The 25451-nt window shown below is 58.1% G+C and overlaps 9 protein-coding genes across 9 annotated transcripts; 4 read left to right on the top strand and 5 right to left on the bottom strand.

Annotated features, from left to right (window-relative positions):
* Positions 1–229: 229 nt before the first annotated feature.
* BJ171DRAFT_594654 (uncharacterized protein) lies at positions 230–2874 on the bottom strand (the record flags this gene model as incomplete). Its single annotated transcript, XM_053114538.1, has 10 exons — positions 230–332; positions 434–484; positions 678–922; positions 1018–1025; positions 1141–1292; positions 1393–1522; positions 1610–1943; positions 2055–2205; positions 2328–2671; positions 2782–2874. The coding sequence occupies 10 exons, from the start codon at positions 2872–2874 to the stop codon at positions 230–232; spliced, it is 1611 nt and encodes a 536-aa protein (XP_052971697.1).
* A 1333-nt stretch (positions 2875–4207) lies between these two features.
* BJ171DRAFT_564159 (uncharacterized protein) lies at positions 4208–6923 on the top strand. The gene is made up of 3 exons (XM_053113292.1): positions 4208–4257; positions 4278–6277; positions 6424–6923. Exons 2-3 carry the CDS (start codon positions 4517–4519, stop codon positions 6517–6519), a joined length of 1857 nt encoding a protein of 618 aa, XP_052971696.1. The 5' UTR covers positions 4208–4257; positions 4278–4516; the 3' UTR covers positions 6520–6923.
* A 165-nt stretch (positions 6924–7088) lies between these two features.
* Positions 7089–9675, bottom strand: BJ171DRAFT_594652 (uncharacterized protein; the record flags this gene model as incomplete). The annotated part of the gene is made up of 5 exons (XM_053114537.1): positions 7089–7468; positions 7624–8352; positions 8472–8808; positions 9002–9201; positions 9543–9675. 5 exons carry the CDS (start codon positions 9673–9675, stop codon positions 7287–7289), a joined length of 1581 nt encoding a protein of 526 aa, XP_052971695.1. The 3' UTR covers positions 7089–7286.
* Positions 9676–9988: 313 nt separating this feature from the next.
* Positions 9989–11231, bottom strand: BJ171DRAFT_4084 (ribosomal protein S7 domain-containing protein). The gene is made up of 5 exons (XM_053107267.1): positions 11072–11231; positions 10930–10934; positions 10789–10825; positions 10612–10689; positions 9989–10500 (listed from the first exon to the last, which is right to left on the bottom strand). The coding sequence occupies exons 1-5, from the start codon at positions 11129–11131 to the stop codon at positions 10081–10083; spliced, it is 600 nt and encodes a 199-aa protein (XP_052971694.1). The 5' UTR covers positions 11132–11231; the 3' UTR covers positions 9989–10080.
* A 1189-nt stretch (positions 11232–12420) lies between these two features.
* Positions 12421–14508, top strand: BJ171DRAFT_418206 (P-loop containing nucleoside triphosphate hydrolase protein; the record flags this gene model as incomplete). The annotated part of the gene is made up of 2 exons (XM_053107329.1): positions 12421–12942; positions 13213–14508. 2 exons carry the CDS (start codon positions 12421–12423, stop codon positions 14506–14508), a joined length of 1818 nt encoding a protein of 605 aa, XP_052971693.1.
* Positions 14509–14649: 141 nt separating this feature from the next.
* Positions 14650–17091, bottom strand: BJ171DRAFT_484539 (uncharacterized protein). Its single transcript, XM_053109002.1, has 5 exons — positions 16670–17091; positions 16290–16421; positions 15801–16166; positions 15496–15667; positions 14650–15306 (listed from the first exon to the last, which is right to left on the bottom strand). The coding sequence occupies exons 1-5, from the start codon at positions 16982–16984 to the stop codon at positions 15002–15004; spliced, it is 1290 nt and encodes a 429-aa protein (XP_052971692.1). The 5' UTR covers positions 16985–17091; the 3' UTR covers positions 14650–15001.
* Positions 17092–17565: 474 nt separating this feature from the next.
* BJ171DRAFT_484536 (uncharacterized protein) lies at positions 17566–20167 on the top strand. Its single transcript, XM_053109001.1, has 8 exons — positions 17566–17938; positions 18130–18279; positions 18490–18494; positions 18627–18674; positions 18821–18895; positions 19081–19152; positions 19309–19464; positions 19609–20167. Exons 1-8 carry the CDS (start codon positions 17718–17720, stop codon positions 19938–19940), a joined length of 1059 nt encoding a protein of 352 aa, XP_052971691.1. The 5' UTR covers positions 17566–17717; the 3' UTR covers positions 19941–20167.
* A 637-nt stretch (positions 20168–20804) lies between these two features.
* Positions 20805–22842, top strand: BJ171DRAFT_4036 (uncharacterized protein). The gene is made up of 4 exons (XM_053107222.1): positions 20805–21100; positions 21262–21901; positions 22136–22405; positions 22587–22842. Exons 1-4 carry the CDS (start codon positions 20822–20824, stop codon positions 22649–22651), a joined length of 1254 nt encoding a protein of 417 aa, XP_052971690.1. The 5' UTR covers positions 20805–20821; the 3' UTR covers positions 22652–22842.
* A 723-nt stretch (positions 22843–23565) lies between these two features.
* Positions 23566–24460, bottom strand: BJ171DRAFT_576398 (uncharacterized protein; the record flags this gene model as incomplete). The annotated part of the gene is made up of 2 exons (XM_053113749.1): positions 23566–23830; positions 24024–24460. 2 exons carry the CDS (start codon positions 24458–24460, stop codon positions 23566–23568), a joined length of 702 nt encoding a protein of 233 aa, XP_052971689.1.
* Positions 24461–25451: the final 991 nt, after the last annotated feature.

Raw genomic sequence — 25451 nt, 5'->3', positions numbered from 1 at the left:
AACAATGGGACACATCGTCTCGCTCGGACAGAAACACGGCGTGATATCACTGGTTCGGGGGCCGATCAAAGTCGCCCGACTCGCACAACCCACAAGCCATCCGTGTGAAGATGTCCAGTTTGCTGTATTCGTGGAAGGAAGTTGGATCCACACATCCAAAACACACCGATAGTAAAGTGGGCGGCTCTGTACAAGCGCTGCAGTGCATGAGCAGCCCGTCTTCTCCAATCTAAAACCACCACACATAGAAGAAGGCAATGTTTCCAAAAGGAAACTGAATACAGATCAACCCGGGATGTCCGACGATGGGACCGACTGGCGAAGATTCTTGGCTGTGGACGACGAGTGGAGTGTCAATGCTGCGGCATGAATCGTGTGTCTGGACATAGCGGCGGGCAGAAACAGCCAAAACTCGCTCGCAAGAGTAGCTTACCAAATGTAGTAGTTGGCGCGATCGGTCGAGCACGAATACCATCCGTTGTGACTAGAATCACAAGGAAAGTTCAGCCTGGGAGTCGGCGATGGTAAATGGGATGGAGAGACAGTTGTGCTTGAGCGAGATTGGGAGGAGCTGGTGGTGGAGGTAAATGTTCCTGATGGCGCCACCACGGAGCTCGAGCGTGTGCTGGTGCTTGATGAGATCCAAGAGGAGGATGTCGATGATTTAGAAGTCGTACTACTTGGAGTAACCGATACCTGTGGGCCTGGAGAAGATAGTTGTGCCGTAGGAGCGGCTGAAAGCGGGGGCGAAGTGCTTGAGACCAGCAGCGATGAGTTGAGGGATGATGATGATGATGATGATGATGATGATGATGATGATGATGATGATGATGATCGTGATGGTGATGGTGATGGCGATGATGATGATGATGGGGATGGCGATGGTGATGGTGATGATGAAACAGTGATTGAGGCCACGAAACTGAGTCCCAATGAGCCGCTAGAGGATGAGACGGTAGGTGACGGGATAGGGCTGAACGATGCTGTTGATGATGGTGTTCCGGAAGAGGTTGATACCACAGACACTGATGTCGATGTCGATAGCGATGTCGATAGCGATGTCGATAGCGATGTCGATAGCGATGTCGATAGCGATGTCGGCAGCAAACTAGAGCTTGAGATGCCAACGGTTGTGCTCACAGTCGGCAAAAAACTCGAGATACTCGATGTTGCTTGAGTGGTTTGAGTACTTTCTGTCGCCGAGGCATTCGGCCCGCTGCTCGAAAGAGAAGTATGGATATCGGCTGAAGCCAAGACTGTGACTGATACTTGGCTCGATGATGATGATGGCACTATGGATTAGAAACAACAATGTGAGCGGATATGAAGCCATCACGGCCATTGCGTTGGTGATGTATCTATACGAGTGTGGAGCGGCCGATTCGGCTTTACCTGATGACTGCGATCCAGTTGGACCGATCCCAGGCGACATGGAAGTGCTGCCTGAGGTCGGGGATTGTAGCCCACTTGATATCGTTATCAGCGGGATGATCGATGTATATGTGGACATTGTCGTGCTTGACTGGAGCTGCTGAGCGGACGAATCAGAAAACACAGGGGCCGAAGAGAAATTTGTCGTGGTAACTGTCGAATCAGGTGGCAGAGAGACCGTGGCGCTCGAAAGGACAGAAGTAGTCGAATCGATGAATGCCGCGGTGGTTGAGCTGGGAGAAGTTGAAGTGGTCCAGCTCGAGGTGACCGGGATGCTCAAGCTGAGAGGAACCGAAGATGTCGAACTTGACGACGGCCCAACTGAGCCGACAGATGCCGGGGTCGTTGAACTGGCAAAGTAAGTACTTGCAGAGCTGGACGATGTTGATATCGTAGCGCTGGTGGGTGTCGGCGCCGGGCCAGATGTCACTGTCGCCGATGGAGGCGGCGTCGTCGAGTTCGATATCGAGCCAGAGGATGAGAGTAGCGATTGCTGCTGGCTCAGTACTAGGCTCGACGACGCAGCCGTTGTTGACGATGGTGAAGTGATCACGGGTGACGGCGGCGACGGCGACGGCGATAGCTGCGATGATACCGTGGCATTAGAAGTGGGGATAGCGGACAATGTTGACCAAGTCTCGGATTCGGATGCCGCTTCTGTCGTTGCGCCGGCATTTGGCGATGTTGTGCTTGTGGATATGCTGGTCGAAGCCGAGATTGAAGCGGTAGACGTGCTTGCAGCTGTTAAAGACACCAGTGTGGACGAGGATACTGCTGTGGATGAAAATTCCATTGTGGACGAGTTGGTTGGAATAGCTGCTATGGTTGATGTTGTTCCGGATGCCAGATTCTGGACAGGCGGCAGGCGGTTCAGGCAGGACTGGGCGTCAACCGACCACACGAGCTCGCTCGCGGTGCTGGAGGACCGGGGCGAAAAGCAAAATGGGTAGACAAAGAGGCCCTCCTCGAGCCCAGCGACGCAGAGGGCAGATGAGTTGGACTGGCTTTGGATCCAGGTGGCCTGGGCCAAGGTGTTGGCAGACCATTGCTGCGATGCATCAGAGCTGGAGTTGCATGGGCGCAGGCCAAGAGTGTAAACGGGGTTCGCAGCGCCGACGATCGAGTTGAACAGAGCGGTCAGACACAGGCCGGATGTGTAGTGGACCAGCTGCGTGGACTGGAGCGACCACAGGGTGTCGTTGCAGGGAACTGTTGCCGCCGGGGAGGCCAGAAGGGTCACCTGTGCAATACAGAGGTGTAAGAACCACAATCTGAGGCGAAAGGGCATGTGCCATGGCTGGGTAGATCGGGGCAAGCAAGATGCCGACGAGGAAGGGGTTGCAGTCTTACATTCTGATTGTCAGTTGACGCGAGGTAGAGCGAGCTCCATGTATTTGAGATCAGAAACGGCGGCAGAGTCGAGGGAGACCGAGTAGTGCTCATGGCGAGATATGTGGGAGGCCGACTGGGACCGAGGGTGCTGCCCATCTATATGTCTGGCGGCTCATATGGACGCAGATCAGGGCGGCGAAACGCAGATCGGCCTGGCTCAACCGGAATCGGGGCGGAGCGCAAGGGGCAAGGGACATGGCAAGGGGATATGGGCGGCAGCCGCAGCGGCATGGTGGGAGCCATGGTGAATGCAAGGAGAAAGGCAGGCGAGCCGTAAACGGCGGGATCGTGGTGTCGAGACGAAGCGGTGATGGCGAGGAGTGGTATCGATAGCGGCAGTGAACGGTCTGAGTGCATCGACGATGGCGGTATCAGCGATATCACAACCTCGCAGCCTGGACAGACGGGGCAAGTGCGGATCAGAGCGACCGAATGCCATGAGCTCTCGGTGGTCTTGGCGCTGACGGTTGGCAGGCCGTCGTCGTTGTAGGCAACGAAAGAGCAAAGCCCGCCGGCAAAGAAAAAAGAGACGGGAGATCCGCCCAGTGGATTGAGTACTCGGCGCGGCCTCCTGAACAACCACAATAACAATTACAACAACAACAACAACAATAATATCAACAACAACAACATCGATGCCATTGGCGTGGACAGCAAAACTCCAGAATGCAATGTCGCTGTAGCGGCGACAAGATGCACTGCGGCAATTTCAGGGACGCTTTCGAAACGGCCGTCGTTGGCGAGCGCCGATGTTTTCCCACTGCTCCGACCAAAGCGCCTCTCGTCGCTGCTGGTTCTGCCCCTCAGCGCCGTTGCTGGTTCTGCCCTTGCACGCCATGGCCCTCAGCCCACCACGCCGCTCGCGCAGGCTGGTGGTCTGCCGCTCGCCCGCTTGCAGCATGGGCCATCACGGCCCAGCCGTCTTCAGCGGCAGGGCTTTCGGACACCCCACCCCATCCGCACTCGGCCGCTTCCTTGCCCTGGCTTGAGCTGCCGCACGGCGTGCTGTATGTGCAGCGCAAGAACCCAGCTGCAGGATCGAGAGCGAGACGGCGATTGCGACGGTGCAATCAGAGGAAACGCAACGGCCGAGAGGATACTTGGCAACCAGCAACATATTAACAACCAGCAACATATCAACAACCAGCAGCTCATTAACAACCAGACACATCAACAGCCATCGGCACATCAGCAGCTCGCTGGCCCTCGTTCGTCGGACTGAGCGAGCCGAGCCGCCGAGGCACATCACAGCAAGGCGCCCTCCAGCACCATTGCCGCTCGCTGGACTGTCTTCCGGACGGCCACAGGCCCAACCCCCCGGCCGTCTCTGCCATATATAGCACCGAACTGCATCCCCTGATACCCGGTCTCAGCTTTGCACCGACGAGCTTTCTTTCCACCAGCGCCTTCGCATCCCATTGCATCGCATTGCATCCCATTGCATCGCATTGCATCGCATCGCATCGAATCGCATCACAGCGTCCTCCCTCCGGCCAGCTCGCGCGAATCCAGCCACCCCTCGTCGATCGTGTGCATCTTCCACCCTGACCAACACGCCCCCCTGTCGGCTGCAGTCGTGCATCGATCCGTCTCATCCCAACTTCCACACACCCACCCAGGCGTATCGCCTCTGCCATCCATCTCCCTCGCGGCATCAGACCTTCCCGATCTGTCTTCGCCGCCCCCTCCGTTCATGAGACTGGAAGCCCTCGCAATGCTTCCCTCCACCACCGCTCTGGGCTCGGGGGACCGACCAGCAACCCCTGTCAACAAGTCGCTGACCTCGTTGCTGCCAACCCAATCCTGTCCATCCAGCTCCTTGGGTTCTCCCTGTCGGCGCCCGTCGCTCCAAGTTGGCTCGGTCGCTGCTGGGAATAACCTTGGGTCCATCAGCCAGAGACGGGGCTCATCGGCCCTGACCCTGTCGCTCTCTCGCAAGGGCCTCTCGCCCCAGCACCAGGAGCTCAAGGACCTCCAGAAGAACCTGAACCTCAACTCATCCCTGCAGATGGCCTCGTTTTGCGGCGAGCAGCTCTACCATGTCATTAAATTCCGTCTCGGCCCCAGCGTTGTGCTGCAGCAGCCCCAGGTTGCAGAGCTGCGGATACTGCTTCTCGACATCTTTGCTATCTTCAAGACCGTCGACTCGGGGCGAGCCCATGCCTCCATTGATATCACCGATGTCTTGAAGAAAGTGCCCGACTCCCTCCTGGACCAAAGTCTACTGCCGCTGCTCCGGTCGCTGGACCAATGGATCCGTCGCAACCGCCCCGAGGCATCAGCCCCGTCCTCGCCCTATCCCGGAGACCAGGACAGAGCCGTCCTGCGCTACGGCGTTCGCTCGCACTTTTCAAAGGCCATCGGCGGCTCGGCCGCCCTGGGCGACATCTGGCTGTCGAATCTCGTGCTGCAGGCTCTGAGGGAAGGAGCCGCCACAGACTTCCTGGCCGAGCCGCTCTTGTCGCCGTCAGCCTTCAAACCCGACTCGGCTGGTGGGCCCGTGCGTCCTCGTCGCTTCTCGCGGAATCGTCAACTCAACCGATCGGCCTCCGAGGAGCTCATTCTACAGCGGCCGCCCAGCGATGTCACTTGCGTCCTCAAATCCGAGTCCTTTGACGACGAGATGCCCGATAACGATGGATATCCAGGGTCGCTCGACTCCACGGACGCAAATGCCGAGAGTCTCTTTTCAGCCCGCCCGTCCAGCCCCGGTTCTGGTAGCGACGGCCTCGGAAGCCCTACCAATGGCACCGGCACAAGCACGGCTGGCCGGATCGGCGGTATCGCGAGTGATGCCAATGTCAATACCGAAACTGCTCAGACAAGCGTTGCAGGCGGCGGCCCTCTGTCGCCTCATCCCACACACCGCTCGCAGCAGCAAGAGAATCCGCCAACACTCATGTCCATCAAGCTGGACCAGCTCGAACAATGGGTCATCCAAGTCCTGCGGAATCCAGAGGGCTACTCGGTTGTGGCCCAGAACCGGGTTGCCGAAGCAATGCACATCCTCGGCCACCCGTCAAACCTCAAGCCATACATCCGCAAGTTTTATAACCGCGAGCGTACCGGCAACGGAAATGCCATCGCCGTCCATACTTCACCGCAAGTGCGGCTCTCGTCGCTCATTCCGCACTCACACGACCTGCTTTCGGCCCTCGACCCAGAGCATTTGGGGGTCTTCTCGTCCGACCATATCCGCCAGACCCTTTGGCAAAGCGATGAGGAGTGGTGGCGATGGCTCGACTGGATCAACTACAACACAAAAACCATCGTCGATGCCTACGGCGCCGTCTCATCGGGACTCCTCTCGAAGCGCGATGAGGGCCTGAAGGAAAAGCAGAGCCGGTTGCGGGCGCCGACAACGGACGAGCTTCTGTTCCGGGAAAAGACCCATATCCTAGACATCATTGGCCGATTCTACCGACAGACCTTGGCGCCATCGCCAACCGCAGAGGTGAGTCTTGGCCATCACTATCGTGCAGAGTTTGTGGAACGCGAAGAGATGCGGTGCTTGGGAACCCGCAATTTGCTGAGATGCGGTCGAATATCTGAAATGCGGCGGCCTTACTGATGCGCCATGTTCATTCCTGCTCCCACCAGACCAACGAAATTATTGCCCTGTCGCTCAATGTCTCGCGGTCCTATGTTCGTCATCAGCGAGCCCTCATCGTCGAGCCAAAGTACCAATGCTGGTGAACGATCTGCCGGAAGCCACATCTCCACGCGGCCTCCATCTCCAACCAAGAATCTCATTTTTCAGAGCGGGAATGAGCGGCCCAATTCGCCCTCTCCACCCTCTATCCCTCGACGCCATCAGACTCAACCGCAGCTCCAGCGTTTTATCCAAAACCACCGATCGCTCGATGTCAATTACTTTGCCTTGATAGCCTGGTGGCTTGGCCCCGTCGCCGTCGTTTTACTTTGTCGTCGTACCCCGTTTGCTGTCCATCCGATCCCGATAGAGCTTGCAGGCCGCAAACATCCTCCTCCTCATCCGCACGATGTCGCTTGTCCATGTCCTTTGTCCACGTCCGTGTAGCTTTGACCGACATAGCTGCAGTCTACGTCCGCACTCCTGATACAATACACTAATCGCTCACAGATATGTTCCTGGGGCGGGTTGGTGACAAGCCCCGCGTGCCCCCGTCCAGAGGAAAAGGGCAAGACGGCAATGCCATTCAAAGTCAAAACGGAAGGCGGTGGCCGCGTATCTATGTAAATGGATGAATCAATCTCTCATACAATTCATCGCGGGAGCAGTGGCTGTTGTGAGACGACCCAGCGGTGGTATAGCTCGGAAAGATCGGAAAGATCGGAAAGCTCGTAAATTAAGAGCAAGCTTGAAGGACACATCATCAGCATCAAGAAAAGGATTACTAGCAACAGCAATAGTCCCACATCTTGCGTGTGCAAAGCGTTTGAAAAGCGTTTGAAAGGCGTGTGCAATCACATGGCTTTGCGGATTACCACAGCTTGAATCGCTTTGGGAAAGGCTCTCGGAGGTCGTCGTGGCTGGTTGGATCGGATCGATGGCCCGACTTTGTGAACTGCAGACCGTCGCTGTGCAAAAAGTTTTGTAGTTGGCGAGTCTGGATGGTTGGGGAGTGGACGGGCGATCCTGGCCAGCTGGTTGTGCCGAGACAATCTTGGGTAGCGATGCGCGGGGAGTTGGGCCATCGTTTAGAATTATATTCAACAGAGCTGAAGCCGGACTCACCACACCAAAGTGCCCGACAGCCAATTCAGCACATTCGACCCACTACCCAACCTCCAGGATCATCCACAGCATAGCAGGCGTACCTGTGAGTGCGAGCGGCTTTGGCGCCGCAAAGAGGTTGCGAGCACAAATCCCCGAGATACCAAGGGGTTTGACAGGAGAGCCTTTGATTGCCGCAAACGGACTCGAGTTGACTGCTCCTGTATGCGAATGGCGAGACTTGCGCTTCGGAGTCATGTTTGCGAGCGATTTTTTCGTGGGCGTTCTTTGGCCCAATGCCGACACGAGCAGCGCATGGTCATGGATGGCCTCCTCGAGGGTCGGGTTGGTTCGCCACAGCGCGCTTTCGAGCGTCAGTACAGAGTACGACATTGGGGACGGCGATGGCGATGGGGACGACAGGGGTCGTGCCGAGAGCGGGGCATCTCTGACGAGTCCGTTGGCATACATGAGCAGCTCGGCAAGGTTTGAGGCCCAGTCACTGTTGGCCTGACGGACGGGCGTCGAAAGCAGAAAACTGGCTTTGTTGTGGTCGTGGGAACTCGACGGGCGTGCAATCTGGTGCAGACCCACCAGCACCGGCCCAACCACGGCCGAGAGCCGCACGGCCCCGAGGATGCGAGACTTGAATGTGGTGCTGCTTCTACGCAGCACTTGGCACAAAAAGTCGAGCAGAAACTGGAGGCTCTGTCGACTGGATGGGGCCAACAGCAGCAGGCAGTCCCGGAGCAGCCGGATGGTACTTTGGTTCGGATGGCAGATCCGCGAGCCTGGCAGCCGCTGAGACGAGGAGTTGTTCAAGGCAAGAATGCCTGGGGGCGGGAGAGATGAACCGGCGAGGCCCAGACAGAGCGAGTCGTCAATATCATGGCCGGGCGTGAGGTACTGTATCGAGCTGCTACGTCATGGTGATGCAATATCGCGGGCTTACTTTTGAAGGCGACATGCAGTTCGGTGTTGAGAATGGGATCGTCTTCCTTCAGAAGGTTGAGCAACACCGTGCCGACCTCGATGCAGTCGGCAGGATGTAGTCGCTCGATAGCTCGGGGTGCTCCGTCCTGGTCAATGGTCTTGCGGATGGCAGCGATCTTGGCAAAGTCGCCCTGTTGGCGAAAGAGGCCTGGGTTGTCGAGCCCGTGGGCTTGCAGAAACTGCACGAGGTGATGTAGCGCCGAGGGAACAAAGACATCCAGGTGGTGGATATAGACAAAGGCCGGCGGTGTGGCCCTGGAGTCGCAGTCGAGGTTCATGCTGACCGAGACAGACTTCTGGATCACCAAGGCAGCATTGATCACCCGCCCAGAGATGCGTCGGCAATTCAGTGGAGGCGAATGAGTTGGAAATTGGCCTGGTGAGCACAGCTGCTTGGTCCCAGCAGCAGGATCAACCGCTTGGTCCCGGCAGCAGGATCAGCCGTCTCCAATACCCCAGTTGCAGCACAGCCAGACTATGTCGACTCACATGGCCCTCGAATCGCAAGCGGCTCGTCGGGGTCGCCGGCGGACTGCTCTTGGCGTCGGTGTTGTCGAGGCCGGGAAAGGGATACTGGATGTCGACATAGAGAACTTGCTGCAGCCTCTCGATGGCAACTGTCTGGGCGACGGCAAGTTCCTGGGAAGTCAGGTCGTTGACGCTGCGGGAGCGCGCGGCCCTTCCCTTTCCTGCAAGGGCCATTCGACATGCAGTTTCCAGACATCAGCGCGGCGATCGATGGCAGCAGCAGCAGCAGCAGCAGCAGCAAAGCAATGCGGATCGGCGGTACTCGGATCACCGCGATTGCAGCAGAAACATGCCCACGGTCTCCAGGACGATCGTGTGAAGTTTTGTGCCCGTCGCGGCGGCCGAATGGATGGCACGGATTGGGTATTGTGCGAAAGGGCATGTGGAAGGGATCAAGCCGGTGCAGATCGACTGCATCAAGTGAACGATCCCGTTCACACGCATTGCTGCGGGGGGGGGGAGATCGTGGCTGCCCGGATCGTTTCGTGCCGGCGATACTCACCATCCAGGTCCATGCCTGAATCTGCCTCGCGGATCTCGAGCTCGTGTCGCCGGCGTTTCTTGGTGCCCTTCTCGGGCGAGATGATCATGGAGCAGATGTCCAGGGGAGGAGGGCTATCGATGTTTGAGATCATGGTGGACAAGGACGGCTGCCGGATCACACAGAGGCACTCGACCGAGCAGGACTGGACCGGACTCGTCAGAGGAGGCAAGGAAAGGGAATTTGCTCAAGGGTCGGTCTGGCGCCCAGCATGCCCCAAGGGTCGAGAGCTCGGTTGCAGGGGTGACAGCGATCGCCCGGGGTTGGGCTGGCTTCGGCCGCCCTTCGAGCAGGACCCTGGCAAGTCGGCACCGAGGGGTCTTTGCTGCGAACGACTATTCGGCGACCGCTCGACGACTGTGCATATACCCACTCTGCCATCGCGCCGAGGTGCAGAGCCGGAAGAGTCCATTCAGAGATCTGCTAGATTAGCAAAAAAAATGTATTTCCAATCTTTACAGCCACACTGTACATTCCACAAACAGCTCCCGATGGATGTTTAACGGTTGGACTTGGCAACACGCTCGAGCTCATCCTTCTTCTTGATGGCGTAAGAGTTGGCAGAGCCCTTGGCGGCGTTGATGAGCTCATCGGCAAGGCACTCAGCAATGGTCTTGACGTTGCGGAAAGCAGCCTCACGAGCGCCAGTGGTCAGGAGGAAGATGGCCTGGTTGACACGGCGGAGAGGGGAGACATCAACAGCCTGGCGACGGACGGTGCCCTGGGAGCCAATGCGGGTAGAGTCTTCGCGGGGGCCGGTGTTGATGATGGCATCGACGAGGATCTGGATAGGGTTCTGGTCGGTCTGGAGGTGGATGATCTCGAAGGCGTGCTTGATGATGCGGGTGGTCATCAGCTTCTTGCCGTTGTTGCGGCCGTGCATCATGAGGGAGTTGCTCAGGCGCTCAACAATGGGGCACTGGCGGGGCGAGAAGCATGGTCAGTCCACGACGGAGGAGAGACGGTCGATGCATCGGTTGCGTTTGACTGAGGCTGCGCCTGTCGTTGGCCGTAGAGCCCGATATCTCACCTGTCCCTTGCGGAAGCGCTTGACCTGGTAGCGGCCAGCGGTGTGCGAGACGTACAAGGGGCGGATTTGGAGGTAATCCTGGACACAACATCAAAGCCACATATATGATCAGATCGGTGCTGCTGGGAGACGATGGGCGTGAGACGGCGGGCGATTTTGCACCACCACGAAACACACCTGGACGGAGAGATCCTTGATCTCAACATCATCGGAGCTGTTGCAGTCAGGACAGACGGAGACACGACGGTATTAGGTTTGCTGAATGCGCTCGGCTGCCACGGCTGTTTCCAACGTAACGTGTTCCAGCACAGCAATTACCTCCACTGGAAAACAGGGAAAAACAACGAATGTTAGCACGGCTGGATCTAGCACAACTAATGTGTTCCAACACAGCCATGGAAGGCGTAGCGACGCTCCGACACACTGCCCGGCTGGGCCGCCAATGGGCTCGAGACCGTACCTTGTTGAAGAGCTTGATACCGGTCTGCTCGCCCTGGATCTCAGCTGGGAGGAAGGACATGGCTACACTGATGGTTGAGGTCCCGATCCAGCAGAGAGATTGCCATGCGAGCGAGTGTTGTCGTCGAGAGATTGCCCGAGCCGGTAAAGCAGATCCGTGACGTGTATATGTGTCGCCGATTCGATCGTTTTCCGCACATCCCGCATCGAGTATCCGCGAAATGATGAACACAAGTCGATCGGCCGGTCGGTTGGTTCCAGATGTCAGCGAGGGCGATGCATCCGATCCGTTATCAAAAACCAGTTGTGGAAAGTCGAGATATTCCGCATTCGAGTCGCACCGAGGCAGTACATAGCGATATCGGGTCGTCCGGTGTCAGGTTTGGGCGTCCGATAGAACAGAGGTTGGAGGTCGAGCGTCAGCGATACCTATCCAGCAACACACCCAAGCGCAGACGCAAGCGGCCGCAGGTCATACGACGGACGGATGGATGGGCGGGTGCATGGATGGGCGGGTGGATGGGTGGATGGGTGGATAGATGGATGGATGGATGGATGGATGGATGGATGGATGGATGCCGCAGTCGTCGTGGTGGATGCCAGAGCCCCGTCCTGTCCCATAGCCGATTCGCGGCATTTACCTGACTGAAAAGAGTGCGGGTGAAAGAGGGAGCAAAACATTCCCCGACCTGTGTCGAGCCAATACTGCCTTGCCCCAAGCAGCCAGCACACAGCCGGCCGCCAGCCGGTTCGAATCGATTGATGCACGTGCAGATCACATGCATATCCAGTGCGCCGGCCAATCCCGCGCCGCCCTGCCCCACAGCCAGAGCGTGGCTGCCTGCTGTCGGCCACTGATGCCCTTTCGCGACTCGCCAGACCACCAACCTCCTCTGCTCCAGCATCGCCAGCGCAACAATGTTCAAGAAAACGGGCGGCCAGAAGCCCGGGCCCAAGATCGGGTTCGCCCTCGGAAAGCCCAAGGCAAGCATATGGCAAGACAACAGCGACGACGAAAAGAGCAGCCCGGCTGATCCGCCGCTCAAGCGCAAGCTTCCCTTTGGCGACGACAACGACGACAACGACAATGACAACCAGGCTGCGGAGAGTATCGCAAATCCACCCAAAGCGGCGCGAGAGTTGCTGTGGGAGGACAGCGACTCGAGCAAACCTGCTCGAGCCGACCCTCCCGCGGCACCGCCGGTCGAGGAAGACGATCCTCTGGATGCTTTCATGGCCGGGATCTACAACCAGGCCCGAGCAGAGGAGGCGCGCGGCTCGTCTGCCAAGCCTGCCGTCCGTCGAGACGATCTGGAAGAGGAAGACAATATCGAGAGCTATATCAAGCACATGAAGAGCAAGGGCATCGAGGTTGGCACCGGTCAGGCCGAGGCCCGTCGCGACGACGATGTAGACTCGGACGAGGAGGTCTATGCGACAGCCAGGGCCGTCGACGCAGCCAATGGCGACGACGACTCGGACCGAGAGGCCGGCCCCGCCAAGAAGAAAGAGGGCGACGTCCTTGGGAGCGTCAACCATGACGACATCAAGTACATCCCGATCGAAAAGAACTTTTACGAAGAGCATGCCGACATTGCCGCTCTGAGCGATGAGCGAGTTCACCAGATCCGCTTGCAGCTAAACATGAATGTCAGCGGCCACGATCCGGCGAAGCCCTGCATCTCGTTCGGCCACTTTGGCTTTGATGAGGCGCTGATCAACAACATCATCAAGCACGGATACACCGAGCCGACCGGCATCCAGCAGCAGGCCGTGCCTGTGGCGCTTTCTGGACGGGATATCATTGGTATCGCCAAGACCGGAAGCGGCAAAACAGCGGCTTTCCTGTGGCCCATGATGGTGCACATGATGGTAAGTGGCGCGCTGTCGATCACCAAACGACAGTCGGAAGCGGATCCCATAGGTTGCTGTGTCGGATGTGCCCCGGAGTTGCTGGAGGCTCTGCAGACCGGGATGTGCGGGTGTGTGGGTGAACCGGTGTGCGGTGCAGGGCCAGCCGTTTCGATGTGGCTCAGCGTGCTTGGTCCGGTCGGAGCCGGCATGATACACACAAGCAACCGGATGGCAGAAACGGAGGACTGAATCCTTCCGCATCTCTGAATCTTCCTCCTGTGGCTGTAGGATCAACCAGAGCTCGCCAAGGGCGACGGCCCCATCGGTCTGGTTCTGGCTCCGACGCGCGAGCTTGCCCAGCAAATCTACACCGAGGCCAAAAAGTTTGCAAAGTGCTATCAACTCCGAGTATCCGTTGTCTACGGCGGCGCCTCCAAGGGCGACCAGTTCAAGGAGCTCCGCGCCGGCGGGGTTGAGATTCTCGTTGCCACACCCGGCCGACTGATCGATCTGCTCAAGATGAAGGCCACCCATCTTCAGCGCGTCAGTTTCCTCGTTCTCGACGAAGCTGACAAGATGTTTGATCTGGGCTTCGAGCCGCCCGTGCGGTCCATCTGCAACGCCATCCGACCGGACCGGCAAACACTGCTCTTTAGCGCGACCTTCCAAAAGAAAGTCGAGCGGCTCGCCCGGGACATCCTCACCGACCCTATTCGCATCATCATCGGCGGCATCGGCCACGTCAACACCGACATTACCCAGCACGTCCAGATCCTCCAAGACGACACCCTAAAGTGGGACTGGCTCATCACGCGCCTGGCCTCCTTTGCCGTCAATGGACATGTGCTCATCTTTGTGTCGAGAATCGTGGGTGTCGACGAGCTGTCGGCGAATCTCAACTCTGCCGGATTCCAGTGCGTCAAGCTGCACGGCGACCTGCTCCAGTCTGAGCGAGACCAGGTGCTGCACGACTTCAAGGCGGGCAAGGTCAAGATCCTGGTGTGCACGGACGTCGCCGCTCGTGGCCTGGATATCAAGCAAATCAAGACGGTGGTCAACTACGACGCAGCGCGCGACATCGATTCACATGTCCACCGAGTTGGTCGAACGGGCCGCGCTGGTGAAAAGGGCGTGGCCTACACATTGGTGACCCAGAGCGAAGACAAGTTTGCCGGCAACTTGGTCCGAAACCTCGAAGACTCGGGCCAGCTCGTACCGAAGGAGCTCATGGATCTGGCTATGAAAAACGGATATTTCCGCAAGGGCCGCATGGGCATTTCCGGTGGCCGGGGTGGCCGAGGAGGCCGTGGCGGGCGAGGCGGCAGAGGCAGCGGTCGTGGCGGCTTCCGCGGGGGCATTGGAGGCGACAGCAATCCCAACATGGTACCTGTCGGCGGCGACAGGCGTGGAATGGGTCGTGGCGGCTATCCCGGAGATGATGCCCGCGGCTCGTCATTCCGCGGGGGCGCTGGTGGCTCCGATTCCCGCGGAGGATTCAGGATGGGCTTCAAGCCAACTCAGTTCCAGAAGGCTTCGTCGTCTGCCGGCAGTTCCACGTCCTTTGTCCGGAATCCAAGACAGTAATCGAACGAGGATGGTCATATCCGCGACCGGGCAGTGCCAAACCACTGCTGCCCACCTATCGCTATCGGATCCCACCCCATATGCACCATTCTTTGGACAGCCGCTACCGGCGGTGCCGATGTGTTGATATACAATATATGTGCTGACATTCTCGGTGTATATCGCAGCGTATATCGCGGTGGGTCTTGCGATAGCAAGGCTTCAACGATCGCTAGAACGACTCGATGGCGATCGCGAGCAGCCAGCATACAGAGTTGGGGATGTGCTTCCGGGGGGGAGAATACTGAAGGGTGTACCAAGAGTGCTCGCTGCAACCAGTCGCCCGGCTGGATCGAGAGTCTTTATTCCTGGCAGGCTCTTCCAGAGACAACATCCGCAGCGGGATTCAAGATAAATGAGAGAGTTCGAAGCTCACGAGCAGTGCAATATAATAGTGCGCAAAGGAGCGCACTTTTGAACAGGATCGAGAGCAAGCAGTCATCGTCCAGGTGAATTACTTGTGGTCAAGGCCGACAATGTCGTTCCAGGTCTTGTTCTCGCGGTTGAGGATTCGGGTGACCTCGTCCTTCAGATCGGCAATGAGCCCGGGGCCCTCGTAGGCCATGCTCGAGTAGAGTTGGACCAGACTGGCGCCGGCCTTGGCGAAGCGAATGACATCTTCGCCCGTCAGGACACCGCCGCAGCCAATCAGAGGGACGGAGCCGCCGGTGATCTTGTAGAACTTGGACAGGGTGGCTACAGAGAGCGAGTGGATGGGAGGACCAGACAAACCACCCATTTCGCGAATCAGGCGGGGATCTGGAGAGAGAGATGCGGCGGGTGAGCATGTGTGCGAGGTTGAGGGCACTGTGGCCATCAGCCAGTTCATCGAGCAAGCAAGCTGTGGAGTACATCGTGCTCCAGGACCGGTGCCAGACAGAGCCACCGGCACCGAATGCATCGCAAATTCGCCCAAACATCACACAAGCGCTGACAGGGCTCACGTACCACTCTTGAGAGTCGCGGGACGACTGATGGTGGTGTTGCTGATGATCACACCGTCAATTCCGACCTTCATGACCACTTGAGCAATGTCGTCGAGCTCTTCATCCGTAAGATCGGGCGCAATCTTGACCACCACGGGGGGACGATGCGAAAGCTTGTCGCGAGAGTCCTTGACCTGTATCCAGACCCGTGGCATTGGAGCAGGAGGGTGGAAGGCGAGATGGGTCAGGAGTGGAGCCATGGGAGTAGTTCGACGACAAAAGCGCATGCCCAATGACAAGGCCCAGGAACACCAGCCTGCAGCGTACCTCTTGCATCAGTCGCTCCATGGGCTCACGGCGCTGCAATGCGCGCAGGCCGGGGGTGTTCGGACTGCTGATGTTGACGACAATATAGTCGGCAAACTCGCCGAGCTTTTCGATGCCCTTGATATAGTCGTCGTCGGAGTCGGCGGGGGAGGTCTTGTTCTTGCCGAGGTTGACGCCAAGCAGTCGGTTCTCCTTGAGCGACTTTGGCAGAGACTCCGAACCGGAGGCGCTGCGGTAGAGGAAGTTGCGGATACGGGATTTGAGACGGTCGTAGACGGCCTGGTGGCCCTCCGAGTTGAATCCGTATCGGTTGATGACGGCGCGGTCCTCTGGGAGGCGGAACATGCGCGGGAGCGGGTTGCCTGGCTGTCAGAACATGACAGGGAACGCATACCAGCAAACCGGTTAGCAAATCGACGGTTGGACTCTGGCGCTGCTGCCTGCTCTTGCCAGACCTGGCTTTCGCAGCAACAGAAGGCTGACGCTTACTTGGGGCTGGGGAGTCACACTCCCGATTTCGACGGCGCCAAAGCCAACGCCGAACATGGCATCGATGGCCTCGGCATGCTTATCGAATCCAGCAGCGAGGCCGATGGGGTTGGAGATTTTCTTGCCCCAGATCTGTGAAGGCGGCATAGGCATGCGAGTTAGGCTTTGCAGCGGACATCCTCAGGGGGGCCGCAGGTGCAAGTGCAAGTGCAAGTGCCGCCTTATCCGGCCGTACCCAAATTCAAGTTACCGCACCAGTCTGCTGCCAAGAACCCAGCCAAATATGCGCCAATCGCCAGAGCAAGCACCTGATCGTTCGTGCACAGTCCTAGCGACTCGGCTATCTACCGCGCGAGCGAGCGAGAGAGCACGATACGCACTTCAGTGGCAAGCACATCGCTGTCGACTCCGCGATCGACGGGGCAGAGGTGATATTTGGCAGCCAGAATGGCGGCGCGATGGGCAGTCTCAGCGTCGAGCAAAAAGTGGATGGTCGGCATCAAGATTCCGCGGTGGACCCAGGCGCGGGAGTCGTATAGATAGACGGCGGCGACACTCGCGGCCGAGAGTCCCACGGCAAGCTTGGCCCACGAGCCAAGCGACGAGGACGACGATGCGGTGTGTGCGGTTGAGTAGGATCGGAGGACCGATCGGCTGGGGGCCCTGACGGCCGCGAAGGCTCGCAGCAAGGTCATGGTAGAATGGTGCCGGGTAGTTTGTGGGTTGTGCTGGGCTGTGTTGTGCTGGGCTGGAGCAGCGGACTCGCTGACTGCGATAACGACTGAGGATGCGCAGAAGGATTGGCAAGTGCAGGGATGCGTGACGGGGCGGGATTTTTCTTTTCGCGTGACGGCGGCAACCGGGCTGGATGAGGGCTAGGCTAGGGCTAGGCTAGGGTTGCGTCAGGGCTGCTGCATCACACAGGGCTGTGCTGCCCCACACGCGTGGCGCTGCAGGGGCCGCGCCGACGCGACGCGCTCCCGACGCACAAATCACCACCCAGCAGTCACGGGCACATTGGTGCCACAGAGCGCGTCGCCTGGCTGTGCTCCTGGCGCGACTCGGCCCATTGCCACAACGGCCGCGACAGCGCCACACAGCAGCCCATGTACACGACCCCTTGCTGCCGTGTATGTGCATATGTATGTGTATGTGTATGTGCAAGTGCATGTGTACATGTACACTCCTTGGCGCGTTCGCCCTTGTCGCTTGCCGTGACATGTCTGGTCCAGCGCAGACTTGTTTCAGCCGTGTGCTCGGATTCCTCCTGCCCACTCGCCTCGGTTCCGGGTGGGCAACTCTTTCGCCTCAAAATCCGTCGCTGTCTGAGACGTCGCTGCTCTCCCGCCTTCTCTCCCGTCGCAGCAGCAGCACCACCAGCAGCACCAGTGCATCAGACGCTTCCTCCCCTGTATCCCCCCCGCGCCCATGCTCTGCCGCTCCCTCCTCGTGCTGTTGGCCGGCCTGCTCCTCGTCCAGGCCCACGGCGTCGATCTGTCGCTCCAGAAACGACAGGTCGCAGCCAAATCCTATCCGCCCTGTGGCACATCGCCTCCCTTCGACCCGGCCTGGTCGACCTTCCTCTCGGGCGCACTCGACACCGGTGCCGACATCACGGCCTGTGGCAACTCCAAGACCTGGTCTCTGACGTGAGTCTCAGCGCATCGAGCCCGCGCAAGCCAAAGCCCAAACGACAGAAGACTCGGCGTGGATCGACGGTGCCCTGTATCTGCCGATGTCTCTCCCATTCGGCACTCGGTGTCGACTCCGTGATAGCTGCGCTCATTCTCGTCCCTTGATCGTCTCGTCCCTCATCGCAACGCTGCCATATCACCCCCAGCTACGACGACGGCCCCAGCGAATACACTCCTGGTCTGCTGGACCAGCTCGACACTGTCGGCGTCAAGACCACGTTCTTTGTCATTGGCTGCAACGTCGCCAACAACCCCTCCATTCTTCGTCGTGCCTATCAGGCTGGCCACCAGATCGGGTGAGGCTCTCGATCGACTGCCCTGCCAGTCTGCTGGGCATTCCTCAATGATGGCTCGCATCGGCCTTGCTCGTGGACCTGCTCGTGGACCTGCTCGTGGACCTGCTCGTGGACCTGCTCGTGGACACGGCTTCGACTCATTCTCTCCTTGTCTCTGGCCAAACCGCTGTCCTGCCTCGGGTTCCGGCTCGTTACTGATCGATCCAACAGTATCCGTATGTATCATATCCATCAACCGTACCGGGTTGATTTTTGGAACTTGCGCTGTTGTTGTTGGTGCCATAGCAGTGACTTGCCCCAGTATCACACAGTAATGATCTGTTGGCGGTGACTTTATTATCGCTTAGACACCTGGACCCATCCCAGCCTTCCAAAACTCACTTCCGAACAGATTGGTACGCGTCGAGCCCTGACTACATATCAGCGCTGCCCGTTGGTTTGCTGGATGGTGTGGATATGGGCGGAAGACAGCCGTTGTTGCAGTGAGTAAAATCATGCCCGACACTGATTGCTCCCCACACACATTTGCTTGTGCCGACAGTGGCTGAAATCATGTGGACTGCCAAGATTATTCGGGATATTACCGGCCAGACCCCAACGTACATGCGGCCTCCTTGTGAGTACCGCTACTGCTGCAGCAAGCATTCTGGCAGGCGAGAGTTGGGCTCGGGCATGGCATGTCCACACACATTGAAGCCAACTCCCGCGCAAGGCTCTAATGCGGCTGTCTCGCTGGCCATTTGCTTGCTTAATCTGCTACTTTCACACTGGACCTGACCTCCTTGCTGCTATGGGACCCAGATGGCGATATTGATGCTCGCGTGCGCGGACTGCTTCACAAGATGGGGCTGAAGGTCGTTATCTGGAACAGAGGTTCGTGGTTCTACCATGAGGTCTTGGCTGTGTGTCGTCACGTTCATGGCGCTCTCAAGCAGTGCCGTCCTACAGCTTCAACTCGTCGATTCGTCCGCTTGATGCGCTTGGTTTGGCCGCACATCAGTGCTTATGCTGTTCTACATGTGCCCGCAGATACCGACGATTGGGAACTCCAGACTTTCAACCCCAACGCACAAAACTCGTCGCAGGTTGTGACTCCCACGTCTGTGCGTGCTTCCATCAGCAGCTGGATCGCATCGCCGCCAGCCGAGGGCATCATCAGCTTGGAGCACGACCTCTTCCAGCTCCGTAAGTGGCATCTTTCATTCATCTCCGCACATTGTGCTCTGTGTATGGGTAGTGCTAACCGATCCCCTCCCACCTCAATCGTGCCTGTGTGGCAATACTTCATGTCCTGTTTCCTGTTTGCCCATGTGTCGGACCGTGGTTCAGCCGCCCAAATCGCGGGCGAAACGCTGCAGCGAGTCAGTATGGCGGGCTTCAACATCAACACCGTTGCAAGTTGCGTTGGCACCGCGCCATATAACAATACCGCGATCGAAGTGATATTCAACCCTGCGATTGCCTCGAGTCTTTCCAAAGCCCCATCAACCACTGCATCCGCATCCGCAAACTCAACGGCCACTTTGACCGCAAGCAAGTCGCCTTCGTCGTCGCCGTCGCCCAGTGCTGGATCGATCCGAGCCAGCCTTGACTGGAGCATCATTGGCACGATTGCGCTGGTGCTGTTGTGCTCGCAGCTTGATGTATCCAACGCCTTCTGAAGTGCGCAACTAGTCTGGGGCTCAAAAGGTTGGGATCTGGATCTTTGTCTGTGGTGAGGGTGAGAAGGCAGCCAAGCATGTGCATCTGTCGCAAGGAAGAGTCTGTGGGCTGTACTGCCAGGATAAGGGGCTTGATAGCACTCAGTCCCGCAGACAGAGTGCTCTGTCCGAAATATACGCATTGTCGATGATCGCCCAGCCATGGCGGCAGATCGCATTTGAACCATGTACTCTGTTCTGCCTGTGACGGCAAGTGTGCAAGAAAGGGAGACGGGAGTGGACTATTTGGTTTGATGATGCGATCGTCAGTGCATCCCGTCAACCATACATACACTCTGGCCGCTCGCTTCGACAATGTGCAGTGATGTCATGGTGGTCGAATCAGACTCCGTAATCCCATCGACCACTCAATCAGGCGAGTTGTGGGAGCCACTGTCGATGAACTGCATCCTTTGCCCATCTTGCGCTGGCTTTCGATCGAGCTGACCTTGACAACGAGAACGGCTTACTTTTCACACGGCCGACTTTCCCCCACGTCGTCGTTTCTTCCACACATAGTCGTCCAATACCCAACTCACGCACCCAGTCTAGTGCAGATCCCGAGATTCAAATCCGTTGGCCCCAGATACAAGATCGGCTCGTTCAAGATACAGTCTGTCTACCCCCCCCCTGTCGAAACCGGATATTGATTGCTTCGAGGACTCGGTACCTCGAGGATCCAACATCATACTCCCCCGCATCGAGCCTCTCGACTGGGCTGCAGCCTCCAAAGCACCCTCGGCCTCGGGCCTCAGAGCAGCTTCTGCATCACACTTTCTTGGACCCCATCCACCCACAAACCAACCCCACGAACCACACGGCCGAGGGTTTCCTGAGCCGGCATGAATGTCACCACCTTGACACAGCACTCGGCCCTGGTCGCCACGCTATACCAAACTGACGCCTTCAACGGATTCTGCTGCTGCTGCTCGGCCATCATCCTGGTGATGATGCACCGGTGGCGGTTTCGACTCAACGATGCTCTCTGGGCGCAGCTCATGACCTTCCTGGACTTTTCGAGTGTGACGCTCGTTTGGATCCTGGAGCTCGTACGGGACATTCTCTCGGACTGCAGCGCAAACTCGGGGTTGATGGTGGCTACAGTCCTGATGGATCTCTCGGTAATGGGCTGGCGGCGGGAGTGGCTTGGAGAGCTATGAATCGGTGCTTGTGTCTGCCGTTCCGTCTCAATCCCACTCAATCTCCGCCTCCATTCCATTCCATTCCACTCAACTCTACCCACTTGGATCTCGTCCCACGCTTGCACTCTGGACCGAACCAGAACGTATTCCGGATCTGCTACGTGGTCTCACGGTACTTTTCGGCACACCAACCGGACGATGTTTCTCGCTTCCGCAGCGGCGCATATAGCGGCAACTCCAACGTCAATGTCTCATGGATAGCGGGCAGCCAAGACCACGGGCAGAGCTTTGGGATGCAGCATGACGACGGCCACGAGGTTGACAAGGAGAAGGCGCTCAACCACACCCAGCAGAAACTTGCGTGCCTGAGTCAAGCCAAACTCTATGCAAGCGCATCCCTCCTTCCGGATAGCGGGGCAGCTAAACGAGATGGAGTGCCGCTGAAGAGGGCCCTCTCTGTCAACAGCACCCACAAGAGCACGGGAGAGCTGGACTCGGACGAGGATCTCCCCAAGCAGTATGGTACCCTCCGGGGCGCCCTCGAGAACCGTGCGCCTCCGACAATTACTTTCAGCACCGACGGAGGCAACGTTTCGGGATCGGCACCCGCACCCGCAGCCGCAGCCGTGGCTGCTCCTGGGCCTGAGCCAGAGGCTCCAACGGGATTCAGCCTCTACAAGCGCATCAAGAAGTGGCGGGTGGCCGTGATTTTCGGCATGGGTGCAATCGAGCTCGTATTTGTGGTGATTCGGCAGGCGATCATGTGGACTGTAGTGGGAGGTATGTGCTGTGCTGCATGGGGTTTGGCTGTGACGGGGTGCCTGGCGAAATGATGGATTGTTTTTGGCATGGCGATAGGAGCTGCATCCCATGTCAGCATGGCCTGCGGCAAAACATGACGCCAACAGGACACAGTGCCAACGCAATTCTCACACAAAGCCAACGCAATGTCAACACAATGTCAACGCAATGTCGACGCAAAGCTGACGTGGTGTCTTCTCGATCCCACCTCAGGCACCGAATGTCTCAGTATCCAGAACTCGCCCCTGGTGCTGGAGGTCCTGGACGACCTCTTCACAATTGTCCTCCTCGTGATCTCCGGCTATGTCGTGGGCAAGAAATCGTTCTCGCTAAACCCGCGATCGTCGAGATACGAGGCCAAGAAACGCTACTATGCCACCTTTGTTTGCGCTAGCATCCTCCAGGTCCTGACATGCATCTACCACATTGCCGCCCTGAGTGTGCAAATGACACCGTTTCTGGAGGTCACCGCGCTGCGATATGGTAAGCTGGGTTGGGAATGAGAGGAGCAAAGGGGGCGCATTCAACTCGGATGGGAATAGTGGATTCGACGGTGCAAAGTCAGGCAACGACGGCCGATGTTGGGCGTGGGGCTTACTGGAAGCAGCTGTCCTGTCCACATGCATGGCAGAGTAACATTTTTGTAACGACTTGTTCATTGCAGCCAAGTTCATCATGGTCATCAGCGTCGTCAACAGCGTCACCAAGAGTATCAACACAACGCTGTAGCACACGGATGCGGCTTTCACCAGCAACATCAAGCCATTGGCGCTGCATTTCTTCCATTTCCGTGCAGGCTAGTTGTGCTTGCTTGCTTGCTGATGAGCATTATGGCGAGGGGACATGGCTATATTCAGCAACCACAATCCAACAGCAGCAGTAGCGCTGTGGAAAAGAGAAAAAACCTGGAACTGCTAGTTCCATATCAAATGTCCCTATTTCATTTTGTGAGAACGACAAGACGCCATGACAAAAAAAAAAATAATCCAAACCATGATGAGGGGAGGAGGATAGGCAAAGGAGCTCTGGCGGCTGAGCGGGCGGGCTCTGACATGCAGATTGCACACGCTGGTGGAGCGGGAGCGCAAAGAAAAAGACAATGATCAACTAATGTACAACAAGAATATGGGCCAAGGAAGGAAGCCAAGGGGTGGTGCGACTACGACGGCATTAGCGACGATCCGAGACAGAGGAGATTGGAAACCCTTTATGCAAGGGGATATGAGGAGCGGCAGAGCAGGGAGGAGGAAAACAAGGTGGGATCAGAGGGGTCGCGATGATGAATATGAGGCCAAGCCAAACGGCAACCGCGGAAATCGAGGGGGCGGACTGGCCGGGGAGCTGCCGAGAAAGGGACAGCCACAAATGCGTTTCTGGAAGCGGAATTAGACAAGGTAGAATCTGGGCAAAGCAATGCTACAAACAAGGGGAAGCAGGGGGGGGGCGAGCCCAGCATAGAAGATCGGTGTCGTCAGCAAAGTGTCGGGGAGGAGTTTGCTGTGACGGGTGGGTCGGCTGAAGCCGTCGAAGGGCCTCAAGCGAGCCCCGGTTGGACTGATACAAATAAAAGTCGGCTGTATGGCTACAGCACAAGCGACTCTCCAGGTGCAGCCGCCAGGGCAGGTGGGGTCTCCGGAACTGGCTCAGTGCGTGGGAACGACCCGGCCTCCGTTTGACATTTGGTCCAGCTCGTCGTAGGCAGTGTCGTCTCTCCGGGGAGCATAGACTTGCTGGACAAACTTTGTCTGTGCATATCCAGCCTTGGGATCGGATTCAGGGACGCTGCGGATGGACGGAGTTCGAGTGCGAGCAAAGGCCGGCAGATCCTTGGTGTGGTGGAGCGGGAACATGCCAATCTGCTCGTTGGAGAGATTGACGCCCTTTGCCCATCCGTCATGGAATCGGGTCCTGGATGATGCAAGGAAGGAGGGGTCAGCGTGTGGAGACGAGGCCGACGAAACAGCGCCGAATGACTCAGTGTTGCGAGAGTCTGGGTCACGCCCGTGCCGACAGCCAGAGGAGCTCTGGATGCGGATATGGCAGCACCATGAGATGCATGTGCATCCCCAGACGCATGCCATAGCACTCGGAATTCACTTACTCCACAATGACAATGTCCCCGACCTCAAGAGTAATTTCATCGGGGCGCACGGGGAGGTACGATGTAACGACCATCACCTTGGCAGCCGCCATCCAGACGGGGTTGATCGCCGGGGCCGCAAACTGGGTCTGGAGCTTGTCCTTGTCGCTCAGGGGATAGACCGTCGACGGGTTGGGCAGCGGGATCGAGGCCTTTTTTGAGGCCAAGTCGTCGGGCGAGACGGGGTGGATCTGAGTGGCGAGCTTGGCGTAAGGGCCAGCGTTGGTGGGCTGGGCCAATGGCGACAGGTTCGGGACGGCGGGGCTGCCCTTTTTCAAGAGGAAGGGCGGCACGCCGGGGAAGAGCTTGGGAGAGGTTGGCTCGGAGAGGTTGTCGCTGAGGATCTTGTGGGTGGTTGCCTCGAACTTGAAGGCAAAGTTGCCCTGCAGACCGGCCATGGTGCGAAGAGCAGAGGGCGGAGAAAGGGAGGCGGGAGGATGGAGGGGAGGGAAAGCAGAGCCGAGCAACAGGCCGAGAGACACCAGGAGGTTATAAAGCGACGAAGGGTGGACGGCGGCCTGAGCGAGACAGGATGAGAGCCGGTGACGGCGACAGACGGGAAAGGGAGCAAGGGCCAGGGAGCGGCAAGGGCGGCCCACGGGTGTGGCCTTGTGCGGGGGGGGGTGTCGCGTGGGGACTGTGGGGCGGCCTCGGGAGAGGTGTGCTGTTTGGGCCGGCCGAGATGTGTTTGTTGATGGGGGTGGCGGCAGCGTCGATGCTGGCAAGTTGTCGATGGTCGAAGCGTTGTCGATAGGCCAAAGGAGGTGTCGATGGTCGAAGGAGTTGCAGATGGTCGAAGGAGTTGCAGATGGTTGAAGAGTTGCAGATGGTCGAAGGAGATGCCGCCATTGTCCTGCTCGCAACTTGTCAAAGCGGCAAGTCCGCAGTCGCCCATTGGCCACAGAGAGAAGCACTCCACCGGCGTGATACAGCGCAAGCGACCACTCGCGGCGCGAATACAGCTCAGCCTTGCTGTGAGCGGGTGGGGGACCGACCGTGCGAGTGTGGATGGAGACAGCCCGCGACGGGTGGCGCTGAAGCTGCACAGAGCACCGCTGTCGCAAATGGATCGGCGAGTGGCACTCATGAGTGGGCGGAGACAATGGGCCGGCGGAGCAGGAACAGTGGGCGAGCAAGGCAGGTCACGCCCAGCCAAGGCGGACACACAAACAAACAGACATCAGCGCACTGACACGGACAGACAGACTGAGCGATGGGCAGGAGCACATCGGCACAGACAGACAGACAGCAACACACAACAGCCGCACCACACACCGCTGTGGCAGCACAAACAGACCCTCGCGGCGCACCACTCAACCCCGCCGGCCGCCTCCTGGCGGAACTCTGGCCCGGCCCCGGGCGCCGCGCAAATTGGTGCGAAACCTGTGG

Source organism: Polychytrium aggregatum (assembly GCF_025602895.1).
Source record: "Polychytrium aggregatum strain JEL109 chromosome Unknown BJ171scaffold_1, whole genome shotgun sequence".
NCBI classification, from domain to species: domain Eukaryota; kingdom Fungi; phylum Chytridiomycota; class Chytridiomycetes; order Polychytriales; genus Polychytrium; species Polychytrium aggregatum.
The sequence above is the reverse complement of the archived record's forward strand: the minus strand, read 5'-3'. Positions and strand labels throughout refer to the sequence as shown.

Excerpts from the sequence above, each read along its gene's own strand:
- BJ171DRAFT_564159 (XM_053113292.1), top strand. The coding sequence starts at position 4,517 with ATGAGACTGGAAGCCCTCGCAATGCTTCCCTCCACCACCGCTCTGGGC. Across the intron at positions 6,278-6,423 it reads CGCCATCGCCAACCGCAGAG|ACCAACGAAATTATTGCCCT; the intron begins GTGAGTCTTGGC and ends TGCTCCCACCAG.
- BJ171DRAFT_4084 (XM_053107267.1), bottom strand. The coding sequence starts at position 11,131 with ATGTCCTTCCTCCCAGCTGAGATCCAGGGCGAGCAGACCGGTATCAAG. Across the intron at positions 10,690-10,788 it reads TCAAGGATCTCTCCGTCCAG|GATTACCTCCAAATCCGCCC; the intron begins GTGTGTTTCGTG and ends TGTTGTGTCCAG. Across the intron at positions 10,501-10,611 it reads AGCGCTTCCGCAAGGGACAG|TGCCCCATTGTTGAGCGCCT; the intron begins GTGAGATATCGG and ends TCGCCCCGCCAG.
- BJ171DRAFT_484539 (XM_053109002.1), bottom strand. The coding sequence starts at position 16,984 with ATGACCTTGCTGCGAGCCTTCGCGGCCGTCAGGGCCCCCAGCCGATCG. Across the intron at positions 16,422-16,669 it reads GCGATGTGCTTGCCACTGAA|ATCTGGGGCAAGAAAATCTC; the intron begins GTGCGTATCGTG and ends CCGCCTTCACAG. Across the intron at positions 16,167-16,289 it reads GTGTGACTCCCCAGCCCCAA|CCAGGCAACCCGCTCCCGCG; the intron begins GTAAGCGTCAGC and ends ATGTTCTGACAG.
- BJ171DRAFT_484536 (XM_053109001.1), top strand. The coding sequence starts at position 17,718 with ATGCTCTGCCGCTCCCTCCTCGTGCTGTTGGCCGGCCTGCTCCTCGTC. Across the intron at positions 19,153-19,308 it reads GGTCGTTATCTGGAACAGAG|ATACCGACGATTGGGAACTC; the intron begins GTTCGTGGTTCT and ends ATGTGCCCGCAG. Across the intron at positions 19,465-19,608 it reads GCACGACCTCTTCCAGCTCC|CCGCCCAAATCGCGGGCGAA; the intron begins GTAAGTGGCATC and ends ACCGTGGTTCAG.
- BJ171DRAFT_4036 (XM_053107222.1), top strand. The coding sequence starts at position 20,822 with ATGAATGTCACCACCTTGACACAGCACTCGGCCCTGGTCGCCACGCTA. Across the intron at positions 21,101-21,261 it reads CAGTCCTGATGGATCTCTCG|AACGTATTCCGGATCTGCTA; the intron begins GTAATGGGCTGG and ends GGACCGAACCAG. Across the intron at positions 21,902-22,135 it reads CATGTGGACTGTAGTGGGAG|GCACCGAATGTCTCAGTATC; the intron begins GTATGTGCTGTG and ends ATCCCACCTCAG.